This window comes from Halichoeres trimaculatus, unplaced genomic scaffold (genome assembly GCF_033239565.1).
Source record: "Halichoeres trimaculatus isolate MK-OKI-2021-1 unplaced genomic scaffold, fHalTri1.1 fHalTri1_scaffold_5, whole genome shotgun sequence".
NCBI lineage: Eukaryota > Metazoa > Chordata > Actinopteri > Labriformes > Labridae > Halichoeres > Halichoeres trimaculatus.
Window position 1 is genome coordinate 4,305,028 of NW_027437183.1, and position 22,803 is coordinate 4,327,830.

At 42.1% G+C, this 22,803-nt stretch overlaps 1 protein-coding gene across 2 annotated transcripts in view; it reads left to right on the plus strand.

Moving 5' to 3' along the window:
- notch1b (notch receptor 1b) overlaps positions 1-22,803 on the plus strand; it is a 61,069-nt gene that overhangs the window by 15,091 nt on the left and 23,175 nt on the right. For both annotated transcript variants that reach the window (XM_074669919.1, XM_074669920.1), the window contains exons 3-14: positions 2,640-2,902; positions 2,999-3,337; positions 5,739-5,861; positions 5,942-6,175; positions 9,206-9,361; positions 9,453-9,638; positions 12,228-12,341; positions 16,780-16,893; positions 18,687-18,920; positions 19,002-19,112; positions 22,289-22,481; positions 22,577-22,722. In XM_074669919.1, the coding sequence (XP_074526020.1) occupies positions 2,640-2,902; positions 2,999-3,337; positions 5,739-5,861; positions 5,942-6,175; positions 9,206-9,361; positions 9,453-9,638; positions 12,228-12,341; positions 16,780-16,893; positions 18,687-18,920; positions 19,002-19,112; positions 22,289-22,481; positions 22,577-22,722 (2,213 nt within the window). The remainder of the gene's footprint in view (positions 1-2,639; positions 2,903-2,998; positions 3,338-5,738; positions 5,862-5,941; positions 6,176-9,205; positions 9,362-9,452; positions 9,639-12,227; positions 12,342-16,779; positions 16,894-18,686; positions 18,921-19,001; positions 19,113-22,288; positions 22,482-22,576; positions 22,723-22,803) is intronic.

A 22,803-nucleotide genomic window follows, 5' to 3' on the forward strand; every position in this document is an offset into this window, starting at 1 on the left:
GCTCGCCCCCGTTCACACACACACACACACACACACACTCATGCACAAACAGAAACACACACAGGACCCCCTGGGAATGTTTGGGGACATGGTCCTGCCAGCCCCTCAGGCGCACAGACTTGCTGGCTCTGTTCAGGTATTTGAGAACGACGGCGGATTTTAATGTGGTGGGAAGTCGGCTTTGATGTCGGCAGGATGTTTTCTGCACAATAATGTTTGTACAACAAAAACAACATTCAAAGAGAGCAGAGAGAGAAAACAAAGCCTCAGAGATCTGGGCACATGGCAGGTGATGTTTCTCTGCTGAATCTGAAAAGTTTGACTCCTACGTTGTTTCATCGTCTCTCATCTGCTGCAGAGTGAATCCTCTCTGTGGAGGAAAAATGACGAGTGGCGAGGTGATAGCACGCCGCTTTGATGTTTCCATAAAGTTGTCCTGCAGCTCAAACACTGCCATAGATGCCTCCTTGTCTTCAGGATGAATGAGCGCTGACAAAAGGGTCCGAGCGAGCCGCTGAAGGCTGATGGCGTGATGCTGGAAAGGACGGATTATGAAGAGGAATTCCAAATACCGCAGGTTTTCCCTCTCATTTTTGTCTCTGGAGCTTTTGAGAGGATGTTTTGTTTTTGTAATGACGAGGCCTCATCGGCCACCCAGTGCTGTTGACGACCGTATTGAATCCCTGAAGGTGATTGATACGGGAATGTGACAGCAGGGGGGGAGGATGGTTTTTGGTGTCAACAAGAGATCTGAGTAATCTGGTGCTGAAGTATTTGGATGTTTTTGCAAAGTTTTTATTTTAAAATTAAACTGATGATGTGTGATCCTTAAACAGTCAGTAAATCGATCAATGATTATTTATTCAATTTGATTTAATGAAAGAAAGACGAAGGAGGGAAAAAATAGGGAAAACTGTGTTATTTTACTTGATTTGAGACACTTTCAGTTGGTTGGTCCAAAATGAGCTCTGAATTGCTTGTAACAAGTAATTCATTCCTCATTTTTTGTCTTTAAATAACTTGAAACAAGACGTTTTTCTGGACTGGTCTGGTGTATGTAACTCATAAGTCTAAAAAGACATTTTCAACTGGAAATAAGACAAAAACACTTGATAAGATTTCAGTTTCTTCCGGTAAGAGAAAGAGAGGAAAGAAACAAGACAGAGAATTAAAGATCCTACATGTAACCATGGCTGCATTGTTTATATGTGAAATCAGCTGTTAGCAGCCTGTAGCATGTTGATGCTAACTGGTGCTAGGCCGGATGTTTCCCCACAAGGTGAGAAGAAGGACCTGTCTTTCCATCCATTGTTATTGGGAACGTAAGATCTATCTCCAATAAGATGGACGAGCTAGCTGTGCTAACCCAGCAACAGAGGGAATACCAGAACGCAGAGTAGCATCATGCTATTCACAGACATGGCTAACAGAGCTAACACCAGACACCAACGCCACATTGGAAGAGCTTCACCTGCTGTGAGCAGACAGGATCCAGGAGACAGAGACTGAACAGACTGCTGAAGAAGCTCAGTCCTGGACCCTGTGGAGGTGGAGGCTGGCTGACTGGACAATGATGGACAAGCTGTCAGCATCTATTTTCTTATGGACCTTTTTGTACTTTCTATACACTTTCTTACTTTTGTTTTTTTGGTTGCTGCTGTGACTCCTGAATTTTCCCTTAAGGATAAATTAAGCGTCTTCTATTCTTTTCTATTCTAACCTTGCGTCATCAAATAAGAGCTAATTTGTTGAAACAAGAGCTTAAAAAGTGGTCGTTCAAAAAATGTAATAGGGAAAATAACATTTCCTAACTTCTAAGTTAAATAAAGAAGCTGAAACAAAGAGTTTTATATTTAAATCACTGGCTGAACCCTTTAACCTGGAGTCCCAGAGCTGCACACGTTTACATCCACACACAAACAAACCGCTCAACGTAAACGTACGAGACCCTGTACATCACCTTCCTGCAGATTCTTCCTGTGTGTGTGTGTGACAGGCTGTGTAGGTATGTGTGTGTGTGCATGCTCTCAGTGTGTGTGGCCTCTTTGTGGAGCCGTGCGTATCCTCAGGGGACACCCTCATTGTGATTGTAAATATGTGAATCTGCCGGTCTCTCTCCCCTCTCTTCTCTCTCTGGGAACTTGTTTGCGGGGTCCATCCGGCGCGGCGTTAACGACACAGAAACAACCTGTGAGAAGCATCATGAGGGTTTAAGCTCCTCCCCTGCTCTGTTCAGAGCACTTTACAGCCTGAAACACTTTGTTCAAAGTGTGAATGTTTCTGTGTTGGTTGTAAAAACAGGAGGAGTGGATTCTGCACAGACGGAGAGTCGTCCTGTGGTTGTGAGGATTCCTCTTTTTGTGATGCTAATCGTAAATGAATGAAGGATGCACGTTTATTTGAGGGCTCACAGAGTAATACGGTTGTTGTTGGTCAAAAAATCACTGAAAAGTGAAGACATTTTGTTTGAAAAATCTGCAGATTTGCTGAAAAAAAATCAATTTTCTGCCATGTGATCGTCTGTCTGATCTAAAGTCGTCATTGCATCGATGTTTACCCGCACATTCGCCAAAAATTACGCTTAAATTTCCCTCATATGACCTCTGAGAATGTTGATAACCCTCCCTCTGTTTCCCCAGGTGTCGGAATGGATATGTAGGAAGCAGGTGCCAGTTCCCCGACCCGTGCAACACCTCGCCATGCATGAACGGCGGCATGTGTCGGGCAGTGCCTAAGGGGAACACGGTGGATTTCAACTGCACCTGCAGACTGGGCTTCACCGACCGCCGCTGCATGACGCCGGTCTACAACGTCTGCATCGGCTTGCCATGTCACAACGGGGGCACCTGTGAGCTGGAGAGTCTCACGACGTACAAGTGCCGCTGCCTGCCTGGATGGTCAGGTAAGACGAAGACGACTCACTTCCTGTTTCTGTCTTTGATTTGAAACACTTGTCATTGCAAGTGTCTCATGTGTTCTCCTTCTCCGGTGCCGACAGGTAAACGGTGCCAACAAGCCGACCCCTGTGCCTCTAACCCCTGTGCCAATGGCGGCCAGTGCTCAGCCATCGAGTCCCACTACATCTGCACCTGCACGCCTTTCTTCACCGGGAAAACCTGCAAGCAGGATGTCAACGAGTGCGACGTGAGCCCCTCCCCTTGCAAGAACGGCGGTGTGTGCATCAACGACGTCGGCGGCTACAGGTGCCACTGCCCGCAGGAGTACACGGGGAAGCACTGCGAGAGCCGATATCTACCCTGTAACCCATCGCCGTGCCATAACGGGGGCACGTGCATCCAGAAAGGGGAGACCAGCTACGAGTGCTCCTGTGTGCCAGGTAGGAACCTCAAACTCATGCCAGTTAATGCCTTTGGTCGTTTTTGGATGTTGCTATGTTGCACCTTTCAAATTAAAGCAACACCTGCAGCCCTACAGCAGAAACAACAACATTTTCTAACAGTTACAAGGACAGATTTTCATGGCGCACACACATTTGACCCTTTAATCTACAGTCAAATGTGTGGTGCAGCTAATAAGGTCACAAACTTTACTCTGTTAGTTGTAAACATACAGTCAAAGTACAATTAAATACGCTAAGTTTCACTGAAATCGAATATCAGTTTCTTGACTATGGCTAGCTTGGAAGCTTTCCAGCTAATAGTAGCTACCCTAAATGTTTGTGATGCTAGTGATAGTCTATGTCACCTTGTACTTGTACTTCACTTTGTTCAAGACAACATTTTACCAGATACAAAGTGATGAAGTGATGTATTCGTTTGTGGTTACGTGGAGCTATTGTTCAAAACCCGACAACCATCGAACTTTGTTAACTCAGTTTCTATCTAGCATCTAAAAGGTGAGGGCCTTTGACAATATAGAATAGAGTAGAATACAGTAGAATAAAATAGAATGTACTTTATGAATCCCCAAAGGGAAATTTAGAGGCACAGCAGCAATAAAAGAGAGTATGTAGTGCGAAAAAAACAAGATTAAAATAATAGATGATAGAAAAAGTGTCAACTAGAAAAAAAAGCAAGTCCATCTGAGATGACAGCTTGTCCATCATTCTCCAGTCAGCCTCCACCTCCTAGCACCGTTAGCCATCTCTGTGAATAGCATGATGCTACTCTGCCCTCTGGTATTCCCTTTGTTGCTGGGTTAGCACAGCTAGCTTGTCCATTTTATTGGAGATAGATCTTACGTTCCCAATAACGATGGATGGAAGGACAGGTCCATGTCGTCACTTCTTAGCTCACACCTGATTTCACATATTTATTCTTCAATATATAACCTTGCAATGCTGTGTTCATGTCCAGCATGGAAAATCACCTAATTTTCCACTCCCTCACAGTCAAAGGATGAATACGGGTACCTAAATATGGTACCTTTTGAATTTATGTGAATCTGTACTCGGTACTATTGACAGAATTCGGTCGGTACCTATAAAAGTACCTAATTCGGTACCCATCCCTAGTCCTCACCGCCTTCTTCTCACCTTGTGGGGAAACATCTGGCCTAGCACCAGTTAGCATCAACATGCTACAGGCTGCTAGCAGCTGAAATCTCGTGTGCAAACAATGCAAACATCGTTACATGTAGGATCTCTGGACACACAGGAGCAAAAAAAGTAAAAACACCACAGCAGAGGTAACAAGTTTAGTGTTTATAAGAGAAAAGAACATTAATTTATTGTGATTGACTGACTTGCGCAGTTTACTTGGCTAGATAGCGTGTTAGTCATCACGTCACAAGCTTAACTTCACAGCCCTGTGATGACTACAGACAGTTAAAAAAGCAAACTGAGAGTTTAGAAAGGATCATGAAACTAGCACAAGTAGCATTTTAGCTCATGCTAGCTGTGAGTTCATCTTTAATAGCCAACTTTGATAAGTCCATCCAGCCTTTACTAAGTTACTTTTACACCAGTAACAAAAGGAAAAAAAAGTTTTTGTGTTAGGGAAAAGATGCAAAAATTAATGTTTGAAGTCATTTTAATTCATTAATTTCTAAATTTACCCCTCTAAAGTTGTATTTTAGCGTTGTTTTCCTCCTTCTTGCTCTTTAAATGGTGATGTCATTAAAGGTAGGGCTCTTCCTGCTCACGTTGTGTCCTTTGTATGTGTGTGTGCGTACATATCTGTGAGTGCACAGTGTGTGAACAAGGCCGAGCAGGAAGGCATTGGGGCTTATCATAAGGAAATGGTCAAAGGACAACATCCTCTTCACATTGCAGAGTGTAGCAAAGCTTGTTTGGGACTGCGGTCCTCCCTGAAACCCCATCACCTCCGCACAGACTCGGACTTGTTTTTGTTTTTACTCCACGTCCAGAGATCACGTCATGAAATTGTTTGGCAGCTTCTCGTACCAACATGTCATAAAAATGTTCCTCGAGAGGTGAAAGGATCTGTTTGTGGGTGTTTCTGTGCTTGAATCTGGGTGGGAGAGTGTAGCGAGTAAAACGTGCAGCAAGGATTCCCAGAAGCAAAAATTAGACACACTGGTTTAGGTTTTCCCTGTAAATTACCCAACATGCCACACGCTCGGTCCAGCGGTTGAGGTGAGGTTGCCAGACACTTTAAGAGGGCACAGCTGCCGCTCCGCCGGGAGGAAGATGACAGTTGACCACATTAACTGAAGAGTTTCACTCCCTTTGTTCAAACCTGGAGCAACTGAAACAGCACGATGAAGGAAAGCGACACAAACTCAGAGCTAAACTCATGTTTGCGTGTTTGTTTCAGGTTTCACGGGAAAAAACTGCAACCAAAACATCGACGACTGTCCCGGTCACGAGTGCCAGAACGGAGGGACGTGCGTGGACGGAGTGAACACCTACAACTGCCAGTGCAAACCTGAATTCACAGGTTGGTGTCACACTTCAAAAGGTATCACCTCTTTATTTACAATCTCATCTTTAATTCTTCTTTCTCTGCTTCTCCATCAGGTCAGCTCTGCACAGAGGATGTCGACGAGTGTCAGCTGATGCCCAACGCCTGCCAGAACGGCGGCACCTGCCACAACACTTACGGGAGCTACCAGTGCGTGTGTGTGAACGGCTGGACGGGCGACGACTGCAGCGAGAACATCGATGACTGCGCCAGCGCCGCGTGCCATCAGGGATCCACCTGTCACGATCGAGTGGCTTCTTTCTACTGCGAGTGCCCCAAAGGACGAACAGGTGAGCAGCCAACGCTTGAGAGGAACGCAAAATCAAAACTAAAACTGAACTTTTTTATTCAAAAAATACAAGTTCAGGCTCTAATCTGTAAAACAAAGCTCAACCTTTGTGTTCACTTCAGGCTTACTGTGCCTACACTGCAAAAAAATGAACTCATATCAAGTGTTTTTGTCTTATTTTAAGAAAAAAATGTCTTGTTATACTCGATATGAGTCACATTCAACTTATCAGTTCAGAAAAATGTTTCGCTTCAAGTTATTTTATTTTTATTTTTTTTCAAACACATTTTTATTGAACTTTTAAAGTGCGAAGCGAAAGTAAAAAATTAACTACATCTTGCAGTAGTGTTTTTACAGTACACTGATATAAGGACAGATACAGCAGATATACAGTTAAAATCAAAACAAGACAAATCAATGCATAACAGACAGATAGACAAAAAATAAATAAATTAAATATATATAAAAAAATATAAAAAAATAGAAATAAAAATAAGTAAATAAATAAATAATAACTTCAAGTTATTTTAGGATTAGATATAAGAAATAATAATAATTATAATACTAATAAAGTTACAACAAAATAATAATAGTGTAGTCATAATGAATAAAAAAAGTGGTTTGGGGGGTGGTGGGGGTTAGGGGTGGTAGCTGTAGAATTTACACCTAATAAGTAAATTATGATCAATCCTTCAGGCAGTGTTTTCCTTTAGTTAGCGACTAGTGATGTGCCCACCGGCAACTTTGGTTGCCACTCACAGAAATAAGCCCGTGAACAAAGAAACATTTATCCCAGGTACGATTTTTTGATTTTTTATTACTCTAGAGACTTGAATGATTAAATAATTATAAATACATTCAAGGGAAAATCTTGAGAAATTTATGAAAATTGACTTTTTTCAGGACTATTTGCATCCATCATGTCTTCCGCTGGAAGAAGCAGGAAGTAGATGATGTCATGTGACGGGAAACGTTTTTTAAAAACCAAAATCTGTGTTTTAGCTGTTTTCTAGCATATCAGTGGAAAAAAGGTCTGAATTGCCTACAACAAGTAAAAAAATCTGCCGTTGAACAGGAAAAATTTGCTTGAAAATTTGCTTGAAACTAGAAAAATGGCTCGATACAACTTTTCTGTTGTTCCATTGGCAGAGTTTTTTTACTTGTTACAAACAATTCAGACCTTGTTTCTGTCTTTAAATAACTTTAAAAAAAGACATTTTTCTGGACTGGTCAGGTGAATTTGGCTCAAATTAAGTCAAAAAAGACATTTTCTGCTGAAATAAGACAAAATCACTTGATAAGACTGAAGTTTTTTGCAGTGTAGTTCAGCTTGTAAAGTCATGGTTACACTGCAAAAACTGAAATCTTATCAAGTGTTTTTCTCTAGTCTTCAGTAGAAATGTCTTTTTAGACTTAATATGAGCCACATTCACCTGACCAGTCCAGAAAAAATGTCTTATTTCAAGTTATTTAGAGTCAAAAAAAGGTAGGGATGGGCACCTTTTACATTTGAAACGATACCGATGCCTGGTACTTGGCAGTTGGTACCAGTACTCAACGGTACCAATTTTCGTTACTTTTTTGTGTTTTTGTGGGGAAAAATATCAATTTGTGTAACAATGAAATATATATTTTTTTCAATTTCACATATTTATTCTTCATTATATAACCTTGCAATGCTGTGTTCATGTCCAGCATGGAAAATCACCTTCTCTTCCACCTCCTAACAGTCATAAAGAAGAGATTAGGGAACCTAAAAACATGGTACCTTTCGATTTCATGTGAATCTGTACCCGGTACAGAATTCAGTCGGTACCTACAAAAGTACCTAAATCGGTACCCACCCCTAAAAAAAGGTCTGAATTATTTGTAAGAAGTAAAAACAAAATCTGAGAGTGGACCAAGAGAAAAGTTACTTTTATTAATACAGTATTCTACTTTTAAGCAAATTTTCTAGCAAATGTTTGTTGTTCCATTGGCAGATTTTTTTACTTGTTACAAGTAATTCAGACATAATTTTAGTCTTTAAATTACTTGAAACAAGACATTTTTCTGGACTGATAAGCTGAATGTGGCTCATATCAAGTATAAAAAGACAATTTTTACTCTAAATAAGACAAAAACACTTGATAAGATTTCAGTTTTTTGGCAGTGTACATGGATCAAAAATAAATGATTTCCAATGATTTAAGATTTATCACCAAGAAGCATCGTTACTGCAGAGAAATAACCTACTGAAGACAGACTTCATTACTTTTTGTTTATTTAAAAATAACCAACATGTTGACTTACGGGTAAGTGTTAAAATTATGGCAAGGTGAAGGGTTTTGGTTTGGACTTCAGGTTAATCCTCTCCCTCACACTAACAGTACGCAAACACATCCTGAGCCTCAACCATTAATGCAGGACAGCTGGTTAAAAACAAAGAAGTGATACTTCATCAATGAGAGGAAAAGGGAGGTTAAAGAGGGGACAAACCACAAAATAAGAGAAGAAAGAAGGAGTGGAAAGAAAAATAGTGGATTTGAAGTGAGAAAAACAAGATTTCACCAAGCACTCAGCGCGCAGACCTCCACCAAGCATATTGTGATTGTCACCAACACTTTAGTACCACTTTAATGTTATACTCCCTTTCATCAGACTGTCTGCTACAATTTGGTGTTAGTTGCAGGTTTGTACAAAAATTTGTTTCCTGACAGTGTTGAAAATGATGATGACCCAGTTCATATTTCATATTCCAGATCTTAGAAAACCAGAATATTGGCAGGATCTGGATCGTACTTTAACATCTGTCAGAAATTATGGTGACCTTGTCTTGTATTGTTTTGCAAAGCAATCCGACCATTTATGGTGGAGTTATATACACATATGGTGAAAACAGCCCTATCTCACAATGATAAAGAATCCTTTAAAAGAGTCCTGGATCCAGACGGTGATCAGAATCACCTCCAAAAATGAATCACTAGTTAGTTTTACACATGAGCGCAGGATGTTCGGTGCAGTGTCTTAACTCTGTGTTTCGTGTGTGTAGGACTGCTGTGCCAGCTGAACGACGCCTGCATCAGTAACCCCTGTCAGAAAGGCTCCAACTGTGACACCAACCCCGTGAGCGGAAACCACTTCTGCACCTGCCCGTCAGGATACATCGGCACTTCCTGTGACCAGGACATAAACGAGTGCTCGCTGGGTAAAACGCCGCTCAAACAGTCACGTTTATGGCACGCTCCCCTCCAGTTCCTTTAAGGTTAACCTGGTGCTGTGTTTGTCTCTGTAAACAGGCTCCAACCCCTGTGAGCACGCAGGAAAGTGCATCAACACCAAGGGGTCGTTCCAGTGTAAGTGCCAGCAGGGTTTTGTGGGGCCGCGCTGCGAGGTGGACATCAACGAGTGCATGTCATACCCCTGTCAGAACGACGCCACCTGCCTGGACCAGATCGGAGACTTTCACTGCATCTGCATGCCGGGTGAGACATTTAGAGACAGCTTTGATGACACCTAGTGTGAATGTGTCTCTGTCAGTTCCTGGTGTTCCCGTTTAAAGAGTGACCCTGTAAACTAGAGACCTTCAGCTGAACGTGTCAGTGGATATCCAGTTTACAAATGCAGAAGTCATCCTTGGTGATACATCCTAGTTTAGTTTAATATACGTGTCATAATCTCCTCCCCAGATCAGGATTTTATGATGATCTAAAGCTGTTTGAGAAAGATGCATCTGCTCAAAGTCATTGATTTAACTGAGTAGTTCTTTAAGCCAAAACACCGGTTGATCTCTGGCATCTAAGTCATGAAGATGGAAGGGATTTCAGTGTAGATTATGTAAATTAGGCCAGTGATGTATGAAGAAAAAAGAAAGGTAATTGTAGCACACCACCAGACCAGTAGAGGGCAGTGAAACAACAATGAAGGCTGCTCATCAGGCTCAAAGAAGACCATTGGTAAAGAGTTATTAAACCAAGGGTGTGTCTCATAGCGATAAACTGCAGTCTCCTCTCTCCTCTCTCCTCCGTGGCACTAGAAGTATTTCTGAGTCGCCATTTTGAAGACTGTCCCAAAGCGATAAGGAGGAGAGAGGAGAGAGGAGAGAGGAGACTGATCTGGGACCTTCTGTTCTCAATGCAAGCTCTCACATCAGCAACGTTCTATAACTGAGCAAATTTGCAGCTTTTATTTTTTCGTTCCAAGGTCAATATTTCCCTAGTTTCGCTTGGAAGAGTACACATCTGATCAAAATGCTCATTGTTGACATGTCACTCACTAAAACATTCAGCATTGATTGTGTTCGTGTCCCAGCACCCGGTTCCTTACGACAAAAGATGTAAAAACTACAGCGACAACAAATTGAAATGATCACAAAGATATCGTTTGGAGGAGACTTGCTGGAGATTAAATATGTCCTCTCCCAATTTTGCCAATTTTGTGCTGTCTATTCACATCGCCATTGGTGTGCAAAGGCATTAAAGTGATACTCCGGGATGGAATAAGTTGGGTCCTATCAAAGGTTTAGGGCAGAAATTACCCCTACAGCAGTGTTTCTGTGCAGCAGAAGCCCAGAGCGCTCGCACCAAACACCCCCTCCCTGCTCCTCTGCTGGTTTCCTCTGCACTCAGACGGGGCCATATTTTACTTGACCAAAAACACAAATAAACGGACTCCCACCGAAAAAATCTGATATGGGTCTGCATTCACGCTTTATTTAGAGAATTTTCAGCGCATTACTTTCACACAAAAACACCTCTAAATAAGGCTCTAGTTCTCATCGTGTCTCTTCATCCTGGCAGACTACCTGCGTTTGTTTATATCTGGCACGCCGCACGCGCGCGGACTGATACACTAAGCGGCGAGCGCCTCGTAGCCAGCTGTGGCTCTGCAGCGGAGGTAGCGCCGTTTTACGACACGATGAGAACTAGAGCCTTATTTAGCGGTGTTTTTCTGTGAAAGTAATGCTCTGAAAATTCTCTAAATACAGCGTGAATGCAGACCGATATCAGATTTTTTCAGTGGGAGTCCGTTTATTTGTGTTTTTGGTCAAGTAAAATATGGCCCCGTCTGAGTGCAGAGGAAACCGGCAGAGGAGCAGGGAGGGGGTGTTTGGTGCGAGCGCCCTGGGCTTCTGCTGCACAAAAACACTGCTGTAGGGGTCATTGCTGCCCTAAACCTTGTGATAGGACCCAACTTGTTCCATCCCGGAGTATCACTTTAAGGGAGGAATTGGAATTCACCCTTGGTCCTTGGTTACCAGGGCCCATATGCATGTCCGTCCATTAAACAAACTGGACCATTAGTCCTTATGTTTTGTTATGGAAAAGCCTGTTTAGCTGCAGCGTTAGCCGCATGCAGGACTGAAAATAATCGGCCAGTTAACTAATTACACCATGAAAGAGACACAGGTGCAGATTACGTCATAATTCAGGGGAACCTCCTGGAAAACACCATCAAACAGACTCAAACTGCGCATGTCGACCACTCATAAACAGTAATAAACCTGACAAGCAGTAACAGTGTGACTGAGAGAAGATCAAGAAAAACATTTTTTAAAAGAAGAAATGGAGATTTTATTTTAAGAATACATAAACAGCTTTTATCAGTGAGTCAATCAGGTAAACAAAGAGAAAGAGAAAGTTTGGCGATTTTAGAGTAAATGCGTTTGGTGTTTCCGAGTGCACAGTAGAAAACCTCAATCATAAAATCAGTAATATGAAAGATGTTTTGTGAAACAAGCAATCCTCAGTACCTTGATGAATAACTTCTAAAGCAGTTTATGGACTACAACATGTCACCACACACATATTGGAAAGCAAAGAGTGAATGAAACTTGTAAAACTGACTGCAGCAAGCCTTGCTGGTTTGAGACTTTGATTGTCTCTAATCTAAAGTGGGCCCTGATCAGTCAGTCTTTAGAAATGAATTAGCGTCATTGCTAATTTCTCTCCTCCTCCTCCCTTGATGATAAAAACCATGAAGAGTTTGAGTTTTTATAGCCGTGTTCAGATGCTTCTCTCTGTCTCTGTCTAACAATCCGTCTCCCTCCTCATCCTCCCTCGCTAATTGGCCAGGTTACGAGGGGGAGTTCTGCGAGATCGATACGGACGAGTGCGCCAACAGCCCCTGCCTGAACAGCGGCAAGTGTATCGACAAGATCAACGCCTTCCACTGCCAGTGCCCCACAGGTGAGGCTGCTGTAACTGCTGGAGAGGAGGGAGGAGAGGAGGGGAGAGGAGGAGGCGCGGGGCCAGGGGGCACGGAGGTCGATCTCTCCCTTTCTCTGCACCTCGCCGTCTCTCACAAACACACACAAACACCTTTTTCTGGACGGGCACTAATCCCCGCCCTGAGGCAGGCTTACACAGGCCCGGGTAGCCCCGAACGAACGCAGCAGTCGAGATGGAGAAAATCTATAGGGAAGGGCTCGGGGAAGTTAGAAGTTCTGAAACAACTTTTTATTTCTTTAACAAAGTTTGAGAAGTTTTGGATCCGACAGAAAAAAGATATTCTCGGTGATTTAAGGAGCTGCTTCGTCTGATTTGAGGACAGCTCACCATCGCTGAGTTCCTCTATTTATACAGGAGGTATTGATGTTTTGTTCAGGAAAGCAGGAATGCAACTATTGAAAGTCTGCAGAGAGAAAAAGAAGAAAGCACAAGAACGATCTTCAAATCACTTTTTTGTTTTGCATTCTTTCATCGGGATCATTGAGGTGGAAGTGATTTTTTTTCTTCTCGGGGGGGAAAAACAGCGACGGGTGGATCAAAGGCGAGGAGGGATTCCTCCTGTTGAGAGAGAAAAGAAAAGAAAGTCAGAAAAGAAAGAGTGAGACACCCAACGAGGAGGCTTTACAGGGTACAAGAGTGAGCACAAGAGCTCCCAGACGTGTGTGTGTGTGTGTGAGAAAGGGTTATGTGAGGAAGCAGCACAAAGTGGTGGCAGTGAGAGTGTTTTTAAGGAGGGTGAGGAGGGGGAGACGCACAGACCGTTATGTTGAAGCAGGAAGGGAGGGGTACGAGAAGGGAAGGGGTCTTAACCGCCCTGCTTGAGATGTAAATTTGTCCCCGTTGCGAGCCAGGCCCGAGGCGAGGGTCCCCTCTTATTATTTCTGTACATGGAATAGCCATGGAAACCCCACTGTGAGCCATTGAAATGTCTGATTCCAGCAGTCTGGGGATAAATCCCTCTTTGGCTGCTGGGGTGCACCATGCTCCTTGTGTGTGTGTGTGTGTGAGCGTGTGTGTGCTTGCGTTTCAGCTTTAACTATTGTGTGGATATGCATATGTGTGCATCTGTGTAAGAAATTCTTTCACAGAGTTTCTGCTTTGATTCCCGTCAGGGGTGAAGACTGTAACTGAGCCGTGAAGGAACTTCAGTTTGCATCACGAACTGAAGATTTCTTCACCTCCTCTCAGCCTGAAAACAGAAAATCCCGTGCTAGTCGCCTTAATTCCTAACTTTCATTTTTTTAAGCATTCATCCAGAGTATTACCCACCTAACTTCATAATCCTCCAGCTTTGTTAAAAAGTTAGTATGATTATTATTAATGCGTTATAAAAATTAACATGCATCTTGAACGATCTTTTAAGACCCAAATATTGTTTTCTCTGACCATGTAAACTCCAAAACTACCTAAGAAGAGTGAACCCTCCTCTTTCTTGTTTCTCTTCCTGTTTTTGATCCAAAAAATAGACAAAATGTACTTTTTTTGATTGCGTCTGTGATCTCTATCGTCTTTTCACACAATCACGACACATCCTCAGTTCGAACATGAGCTGCCTTAACTTTTCTGATTTGCAGCGTCATAAGTCTCTGTCATCTTCTCCTCATATCCTTGCTGAGCTCTCATCCAAAGTGCACACCGCTCTCACCCACAGTAGTTTACCGACAGGATTTTGATTGACAAGCTCCACCAGACCCTGCCTCCCCCCTGCTGAAAAATATAATTTCCATCTATAGATGAGATTAAAATGTGATTAATCAGATTAATTAATTACAAATCCTGTAATTAATTAGATTTTTTTTTTAATTGCTTCACAATACTACTACTAAAAATTACAACTCTGCTTCTCTGCCCCCTGAAATATCACTTTTTATAACATTAATCTTTTGGACACATTTAGGGACACTGCTCACATCATGTTTTGGTGAAACTACATCATCACATCCATTTCAGTGAAAACAAGATTGCGGCAGCTCCCGATGTAAAATAGAGAAGGATATAAATTATGTCCAAATTTTAAATATTCAAAAATAAAACTAATAACCAATACCAATTAGTCTTTATTTTCTTAAATAGCAAAGAGAAATAAAAATTGCACACCAGACAAAAGCTCAGGCTTCAGGAGGCTAATAACGTCAGTTTTGACATCATGTCAGAAGTCTAGGAGCTTTCCTAAAGCGCCAAAATTTTTACCAAAAGATCAAACCCATCAAACAGTTTTTGTAAACTTTCATAGCAGCTAAATTTTCATTAATCCTTCAACCAAGTATTCAACAAGTGATCAAACAAGAGACTATTTTATATTGGCCTTAAAAGGACTCCTTCTCTCTTTTTACAGGAACAGTTTGATTTTTTTTCTCTTGCCCAAATAGTTGAAGAGTTACGGTAATGAGAACAGCTTGCATCATTTATCGCCTGTAAATGTAATATCACTGTAAAGCTTGTAGGGCTTGTAGGACGATATGTTATTCTTGTGATTCGATTCTATTAAGATTTTTGCAGTGCCGATCCAATTTAAATTGCCATTCTTTAATTTTCACGATTTTCGCGATTTTTTAGTTTTTTTTTTTAACACCAGACTATTGGGAGAAAGTTAAATGATGATGATAATGTCTACAGACTACATCAGGAGCCATATTTTCCCATATAATGCACATCATGTGAGTCAGAGAGAAAAATTTCACCCTCTGCTGGAGAAAAGTGGTAACTTTTTTAAAATCCAGTTTATGAATAAAGACTGGAATGAAGAATTTAAATTTGAAAAGAAAAAAAATGTTTTTATGACAAAGAATCACAATTTTGATATTGTCAAACAAAAAACCCTGATATATTGTTTTCTCAATTATTTATTCCACCCCTAAAAGCTTGTTTTTCTTCTCTAAGGAGTCGTTTGAATTTTCCTGTTGCCCAAATTGTTGAGGAGTTACGGTAATTTAAAGAGCGCTAGTAAAATGCAAGAGCAGACGCTCCAATTGGTTTTAAAGCGTTAAATGTGACTTACAGAATGTCCCTGAAACACACACAAAAAAAAAAGACTTCCTTAAACTTTAAAGAGGGGGTACTCAGCTTTCCTATATCTTAAACGTGGATTTAAAGTAACAAAGCTGGATGTTCAGACTAAACCTGTGCAGTTTTTGTGTCTTTGTACCTCCTTTTCATTAAGTAACACAAAGAGTTACAGGCCTCAACTATCCAGAGTATTGGCCAATCATCCAGAGAGAGAGAGAGCTGGCCAATCAGAGAGAAGGGGGGTTGTGGAGTGGGGAGCCTTAAAGAGACAGCAGCTAAAACAAAGTGTTTCAGACAGAGGCTGAAGTAAGAGTTTTTTAAACATCAAGAAGAGAAAAATAAGAGATTTTTCTGAACCGTAAATCATATGAATTAATTTTAAGGGGTTCCAAAAGATCAAAATAAAGACTGAAAACAAAACTCAATACCCCCTCTTTAAATTCTTGATCCTGATTCGTACTTTCTGTCAGAATTCTGAAGGATATTTTCTATTATTACTCTGGATTTGTGTGAATGGACGTAAGGAAAATAGAAAAGACAACGAGGGAGGGAAATAAGAGCTTTTTCTCTGTTGGACAAAGTTTTCTTGAATCTCCAACGCTGCAGGACACAGTGGAGTCTGAGAAGCGGTGAATGGCTTCAGGAAGGTCCGCTGGGAGAAATCAGTTTGGCAGCCAGACACACAAATACTTCCTCACCGGATTAGCTGCTTCTGAGTCTGTTTTTTTAGAGCTTAAACCACCTGTGTGTTCCTGGAGGGGCGGAGGGGAAACTCTATCTCTTCATCAAACAACGTCCCAGGATGAGGCTTCGGACGGACTGTACCATCATGTGACCGTGGAGGGGGGAAACATCAGAGATGAAAATAACTCTGAGGAGGAGGAGAGGGGGAGCCTGCTGACTGATTTTGAATGACAAGCAGGTTGAATAGTGAGGGGTCAGAGGTCAAGCGAGTTCCTTGTGGAGGGGTGCGGGGAGCTGGGGGGAGCAGGACGGGAGAATGCACATTGTGATGGAAAAGTTTCTGGGGACAAAGGAGGCAACGGGCTCAGTTTGGCGTTGCGTTGAGCAGACAGGCTCTCCTTTGTCTCTCACCCTGTGGTCAGGAGGCCTCGCAACTTTCATTCTTCACTCATTTCTTCCCCCCTTTCTCTCCTTTCCCCCTTTACCCCCCTGAAAAGAAGTGAAAGGGAAAATAGAGTTTGTAGAGTTGCAGAGTTGTTAATTAACATGCAGATTTCTGATTCGTTGAGAGCTCTTATAGTACGGCCTCAGGATTATGAGTGGGGCCGGTTTGAAACGGTGAGAACTCAGTGTCTCTACACACACAAACACACACACTCCTTCATGCCCCCGTGCACACAGTAACACCCTCTTGTTGTTTTTCCAGGCTTCACTGGGAACCTTTGCCAGATAGACATCGATGAGTGTGCCAGCACGCCGTGCAAAAATGGCGCCAAGTGCACGGACGGACCCAACAAGTACACCTGCGAGTGCACTGAAGGTATATTATATACCCAAGTATCATACAAGTCACCTGGACTTTTTTGTTACTTTGGCCTTGAAAAAGTCAGACACAAAAACTCATCTTCTTTTCTTTAAGGAAGGCTTGAATTCGCTTGCCCAAATAGTCGAAGAGTTACTGTAATTTAGAGATCACTTGTAAAAAGGGATTGTGGATGTTTACCAAGCCATAAATCTTGCAGAAACAAAAAAAAAAACAAAAATAAGACTTCTCAAAGCTTAAAGAGGGGGTATTCTGCTTAAAGAGGGGGTATCCTGATTTCCCACAGATTGAAGATGGATTTAAAGTGACAGTAGTGGATTTTGAATCTGCCTGTCTGATCAAAAACTCTGTTTTCTAAAAAAAAGTACATAAAACAAGATCTTCACAAGAATTGGAAAATGAGAGTGCTGGTAATACACTGTAAAATCTGAAATTTAAGCAGGTTTAAAGCCAAAATCTTTTTATTAAGGTATAAACAGAGTATAAAAAAAGTGCAGCGCTGATCAGTCACTGATATTAAATAATAATATGAATAAACACCAAATGCAGTTAGCAGTTAAATCTACATAAGAAAAGGTGAGAAATATGTGCAAAAGGAAGAAAAATAAAGTTACAAACAGCGCTCAGTAAATAAGTGAGCCATGGACCTACAACAACAGACTGTGTTACTGTTTTTTTTTTAGGTAAATTAAATAAATAAAATTAAATAATGAATATCCATAAATAAGCAAGTGCTTAGGACTTATTTTGGTATTTTTGTGTTTAGTATTTTTCACCCTTTCTGTGGTATTTTTAACTTATTTAAGTAATAATTATCTTTTTAGACTTAATACCAACCAAGAAACTTGAGAAGCAAACTTTTTTCACCCCACTTTTGTCTTGTAAAATCTTGAAATAAGACATTTTTCTGGACTTCTCAGGTGAATGTGGCTCATATTCAGTCATATCAGACATTTGTACTGAAAATAAGACGTAAACACTTGCTTCGAGATGTGTCTATGCTGTGTATTTAATAAAGGTATAACAAAATATCGACAGGGCCATATATCGTGATACTTTGACCTGTGATAAGATATTGTTATGTAAACTCTTAACATCTAGATTTTGTTAAAATATAAATTCATATTTTAGGTGAGTTGGAAGTACAATATGTCTTCCACACCTCCACAGCAGTAGATGGCGCCAAAGAGCTACTGCTAACTGTGTAATAAATATAATTCTAAAGTATATTAAAAATACTCTATTCCTAAAGTTGATGATGTGGGTTTTTTTTATAAACATCAATGTTTTCTTTCTGTTTTTGAGTCAGTGAGTTTAAAATCATTTGTAGTTTATTTTTTTACAGTGTAGTAGACTGATGAAATGATAACCATAGTCATGTTTTGCGCATTTTCATATTTTGTATGAGTAACATTGGTTACACCAAGTGATGTTTATCGGTTTCACCAACTGACCACATCTTTCACCCAATTATTGTTTTGCAACATTAGTTTAATGTCACAGAAGCTTAAGTGACAAACTTGATGCACTATATGTTTTCAAGTTAAGTGAATGTTTGAAACACTGAATCTGACTTTTAATATTTCAAACACAATGAAATAAAAAAAGCTGTTTTTAATATTTAATGTGGAGGACTGAAACATCCTTGAGCATTTTTTGGAGTTCCCCAAGGCTCAATGTTCGGTCCTCTTGTTTTTTTCTTTACATAGAATAACAGATGATAAAGTGTGGCTTAGTTTCTGTGATTCAGACATTGTTTTGTTTCAAGAAGCGTACTTCTCTTTTATCAGGTTACTCCGGGCGCCACTGTGAGACAGACATCAACGAGTGCTACTCAGACCCGTGTCACTACGGGACCTGCATCGACGGTCTTGCCTCCTTCAGCTGCCACTGCCACCCCGGATACACGGGCCGCCTCTGTGAAACCAACATCAACGAGTGTCTGAGCCAGCCGTGCAGGAACGGGGGCACCTGCCAGGACCGCGAGAACTCCTACATGTGTAGCTGCCCCAAGGGGACCACAGGTGACCCACGCTTCATGATCTTTAGAGACACACACACATTTCTTCAGACTGTGAAGGTTACTGAAGACGGTTTTCTGACAGGGATCAACTGTGAGATCAACATCGACGACTGTAAGAGCAACCCCTGCGACTCTGGGACCTGCATCGACAGGATCAACGGCTACGAGTGTGCATGTGAGCCTGGCTTCACAGGTGAGTAAAAAGGTGTTCAATGTCTCAGGTGGGGGTTGGAATGTGTGTTAAAGGCGCAGGATGAGAAGCGAGGGCTCCACGGTGGGGGTGACAGATGGCGAGCGATTCAGCACGCTCCTCTGAGGCCGGACCGGTGTCGCTTTCAGGCTCCACCCTGTCCTCAAACCTGCTGCCGCTCGGACACACAGGCTGCCCTTCCAACACAAAGAGGACACACACACAGAGTCGGACACACACGGTCACCTGGGGTTTGGGCCGGAGAAAAGATTCCCTGAAAGATTCCTGAAAGTTGAGCTGTTAAAAGCTGCGGAGGCGGCCCCTGCTTTAAAGCTAAATGGGCTGCCTTTATGCTATGCGTGGCACCCGGCTGAATGGCGTCAACTCTTCAAGTGGCCGACAAAGGGCGACTTTAAACCCCTCATGTCTCTGGAAATCGATACATCCAGTGCGCTGAGACGTAGACTTCATTGTGTGGAGGTTTTGTCTGCAGCAGCTCGAGTGAGCTCGTCAGAAAAACACTTCAAAGTAATTATTACAGATACTACACGAGCTGACCACGAGTTAAGGCGTCATGTGACATCCTCTGGTAGATTAAACCCATCTTTGATTACTCAGAAGGACCAGGAGTGTCTTACCTTGATTTTAAAGCTCTTGTTGTTCAGCTCTTGACTGAAAAAGAGCCAGGAAAAAAATACCGTACGAATCACTTTCCTTTAGTATTTCTGCTTGAAAATAAACAAACCTGGCAACCTTAACAAAAATTCAAATTTAGTTTTTTTGTTTTGTTTTTTCGGAAGACATGCAGCAAAAGGGCAGGGTCTAAGGTCAAACCAGGGATCGGTGCATTTTCGTTGACTTAAGCCTCTGTATATGGGCGTCATCCTAAAGCCACTAGGCCAGTAATTTCCAAACTGATTAGTTTTATTTTCCAATTTTGTTTGCATATTGTTATTTATTGTTTATCATCCATACTGGTCTTTAAATATTTGTCAGGTTTCAATCAGCTGTTTCGATAGCTGAAGTTGAAACTGGCAAATGTTTGTATTGTGAGCTTTGATAAAGGCCTGAAGGCTGGATTCGTGGGGCATCTTGGAAAAAAAAGTCCATCTTGCAGTGGTGTGCACAGAGGGGGGGCATTGTGGCCTCATTGTTAAAAAAAAACATGCTCAAGTTCCATCTTAGGAGAAAAAAACCTGTACTAAACCAATGCCTTCTCTGAAGCCAAAAGGCTAGACTTTTTGGGTACCAAAATCCACATTGAAGTCCACTCTTTGGGTCCTAAAACTAGCTCATGGTCCCTCTTGGGAGCCAAAAACTGGCTTGAGGGCCCTCTTGAGAGCCAAAAACTGTATTGAGTGCCCTCATGAAGCCAAAAACTAGCTACAGTGCCCCATTGGGTGCCAAAAACTAGCTTAACTGGTTCTTAGGAGTGAAGAACTAGCTTAAGTGTCCTCTTGGGATCCAAGAACAAGCTTAAGCATTCCCTTGGGAGCCAAGACCCAGAATAAGCGCCCTCTTTGGAACTAAAACCGACACTTAAGTGCGTCTTGGAAGCTAAAAGCTAGCTTAAGTGCCCTCTTTGGAGCCAAAAACTAGCTTAAATGTTTTTTTGGGAGCCAAAAACTAGCTTAAGTGCTCCTTGGGAGCCAAAACTCGTGCAAAAGTGACCTCTTGGGGGCCAACAAATAGCTTGAGTGCCCTCCTGGGTGCAGAGCAGTAGCTCAAGAGCCTTCTTGAAAGCCAAACCCAAGCTAAAGTTCCCTCTTTGGAGAAAAAAAACTGGCTAAAGTGCCCTCTTTGTAGCCAAAAACTGGCTTGAGTGTCCTCTTGGGAGCCAAAAACTAGCTTGAGTGCCCTTTTTGTAGCCAAAAACTAGCCCAAGTGCTTCCTTTGGGAGCCAAAAACTAGCTTATAGGCCCTCTTGGGACCCCAAAATTAGCTTAAGGACCTTTTTCGGGGCCAAAATCTAGCATAAGTGCCCTCCTTAGAGCCAAAAACTAGCTTAAGTTTCTCTTAAGAGCCAGAATGATGGAAAAAGTACCCTTTTTTGAGTTAAAACCCACTCTTAAGTGTCCGCTCGGGAGCCAAACACTAGCTTATATGTCTAGCTTATAAGTAGCTTTTGTGCCCTCCTTGGGAGCCAAATACTAGCCTGAGTGCCCTCTTGTGAGTCAAAAAGTAGCTCAAGTGTCTCCTTGGGAGCCACAAACTAGCTTATGGGTTCCCTCAGGAGCCAAAACAAGTGATAAATTGATCTTTTTGGAGCCAAAACCTAGCTAACTTCTTGAGCCAAAAACCTACCCAAAAGTGCCCTCTTGGGCGCCAAAAAATCGCTTAAGCATTATCTTAAGAGCCAGCATGCAGGACTGCGTGATAATGTACCCTCTTGGGAGCCAAAACTAGCTCCAGTGCCCTCTCTGGAGCCAAACCCCCCTTTGCTGGTCATAACATGAAAATCTGCCGCCTTTGGTGAAAAAAAAGTGTTCAGTTTTTGCCTTTTTTCTTTTCCTTTTGCCCTTTAAATGTCTGTCCACACGGCTGCTGTCCTTAACTGATTAAAAGCCGCTCTTGCTGAGATTTGGGTTTGAAGGTAGAGGATTAGGACAACTTAGCATGAATCCCAAAAAACAGAAAAACATAAGCAGGTCCTACCCAAAAAATGCAGTTTACACAGAGGTTTGTGCATTTCCTCCTGCAAATAAAAATAAACGAACCAGGCAACCTTAAAAAAAGGGACAGGTCAACAGGAAGTCAGCTGGAGAGACAGGAAACGTGAGGAGGACGTGCCGCAAATAGAGCAGACCTTTACCAAAGAGGACCAGCAGCTCTTACTGACATATTTATCAACTGTGAAAGTATCATTTGAGTGCTTGACCAAATCTGTCTCTAGGTGTGCTCAAACGAACTTGTTCACTGCTTCTGATCAAAGAAAATGTTCTCCATTAGGGGGCGATATGGGGAAAATATGTCAGGATGTTTTTATGGCAAGATTAGGATCTAGATTTTATTATGAAGACTGTTTTGAAAAGGCCAATATTGTTAATTTTTTCTCATGCACCATTTCATGATATTGATACTTTGATTTTCTTTGTTTTTTCTTTTACTGTGAGCTGAAAGCTGAGCTCTTTTTGTTTGTCTCCAGGAGTATCGCTCATAAATCTTTTTCCGTCTTCCAGGAACCATGTGTAACATCAACATCGACGAGTGCGCCATCAACCCCTGCCACAACGGCGGCACCTGCATCGACGGCATCAACAGCTTCACCTGCATTTGTCCGGAGGGTTACCACGACACCACCTGCTTCTCGCAGGTCAACGAGTGCCTCAGCAACCCGTGCATCCACGGTCACTGCGAGGACAAAGTCAACGGGTGAGAGCGCCGTCGATCCAGGTGGAGTTTTCTGATCCATGACGTGATTTTCTCCTCTTGTCACTAAAATTTTCTGACTATTTTCTTCCTGTCAGCTATAAATGTTTGTGCGATTCTGGCTGGAGCGGTAAAAACTGCGACATCAACAACAACGAGTGTGAATCCAACCCCTGCATGAATGGAGGCACCTGCAAGGACATGACCAGCGGATACGTCTGCACCTGTCGCGTGGGCTTCACAGGTCGGTGTTTGGAGTCACCCTGAGGGGCATTTTTCCTTTAAACCTCTTGACCTTTGACCTCAAACTGAAGAGTGTGTGTCT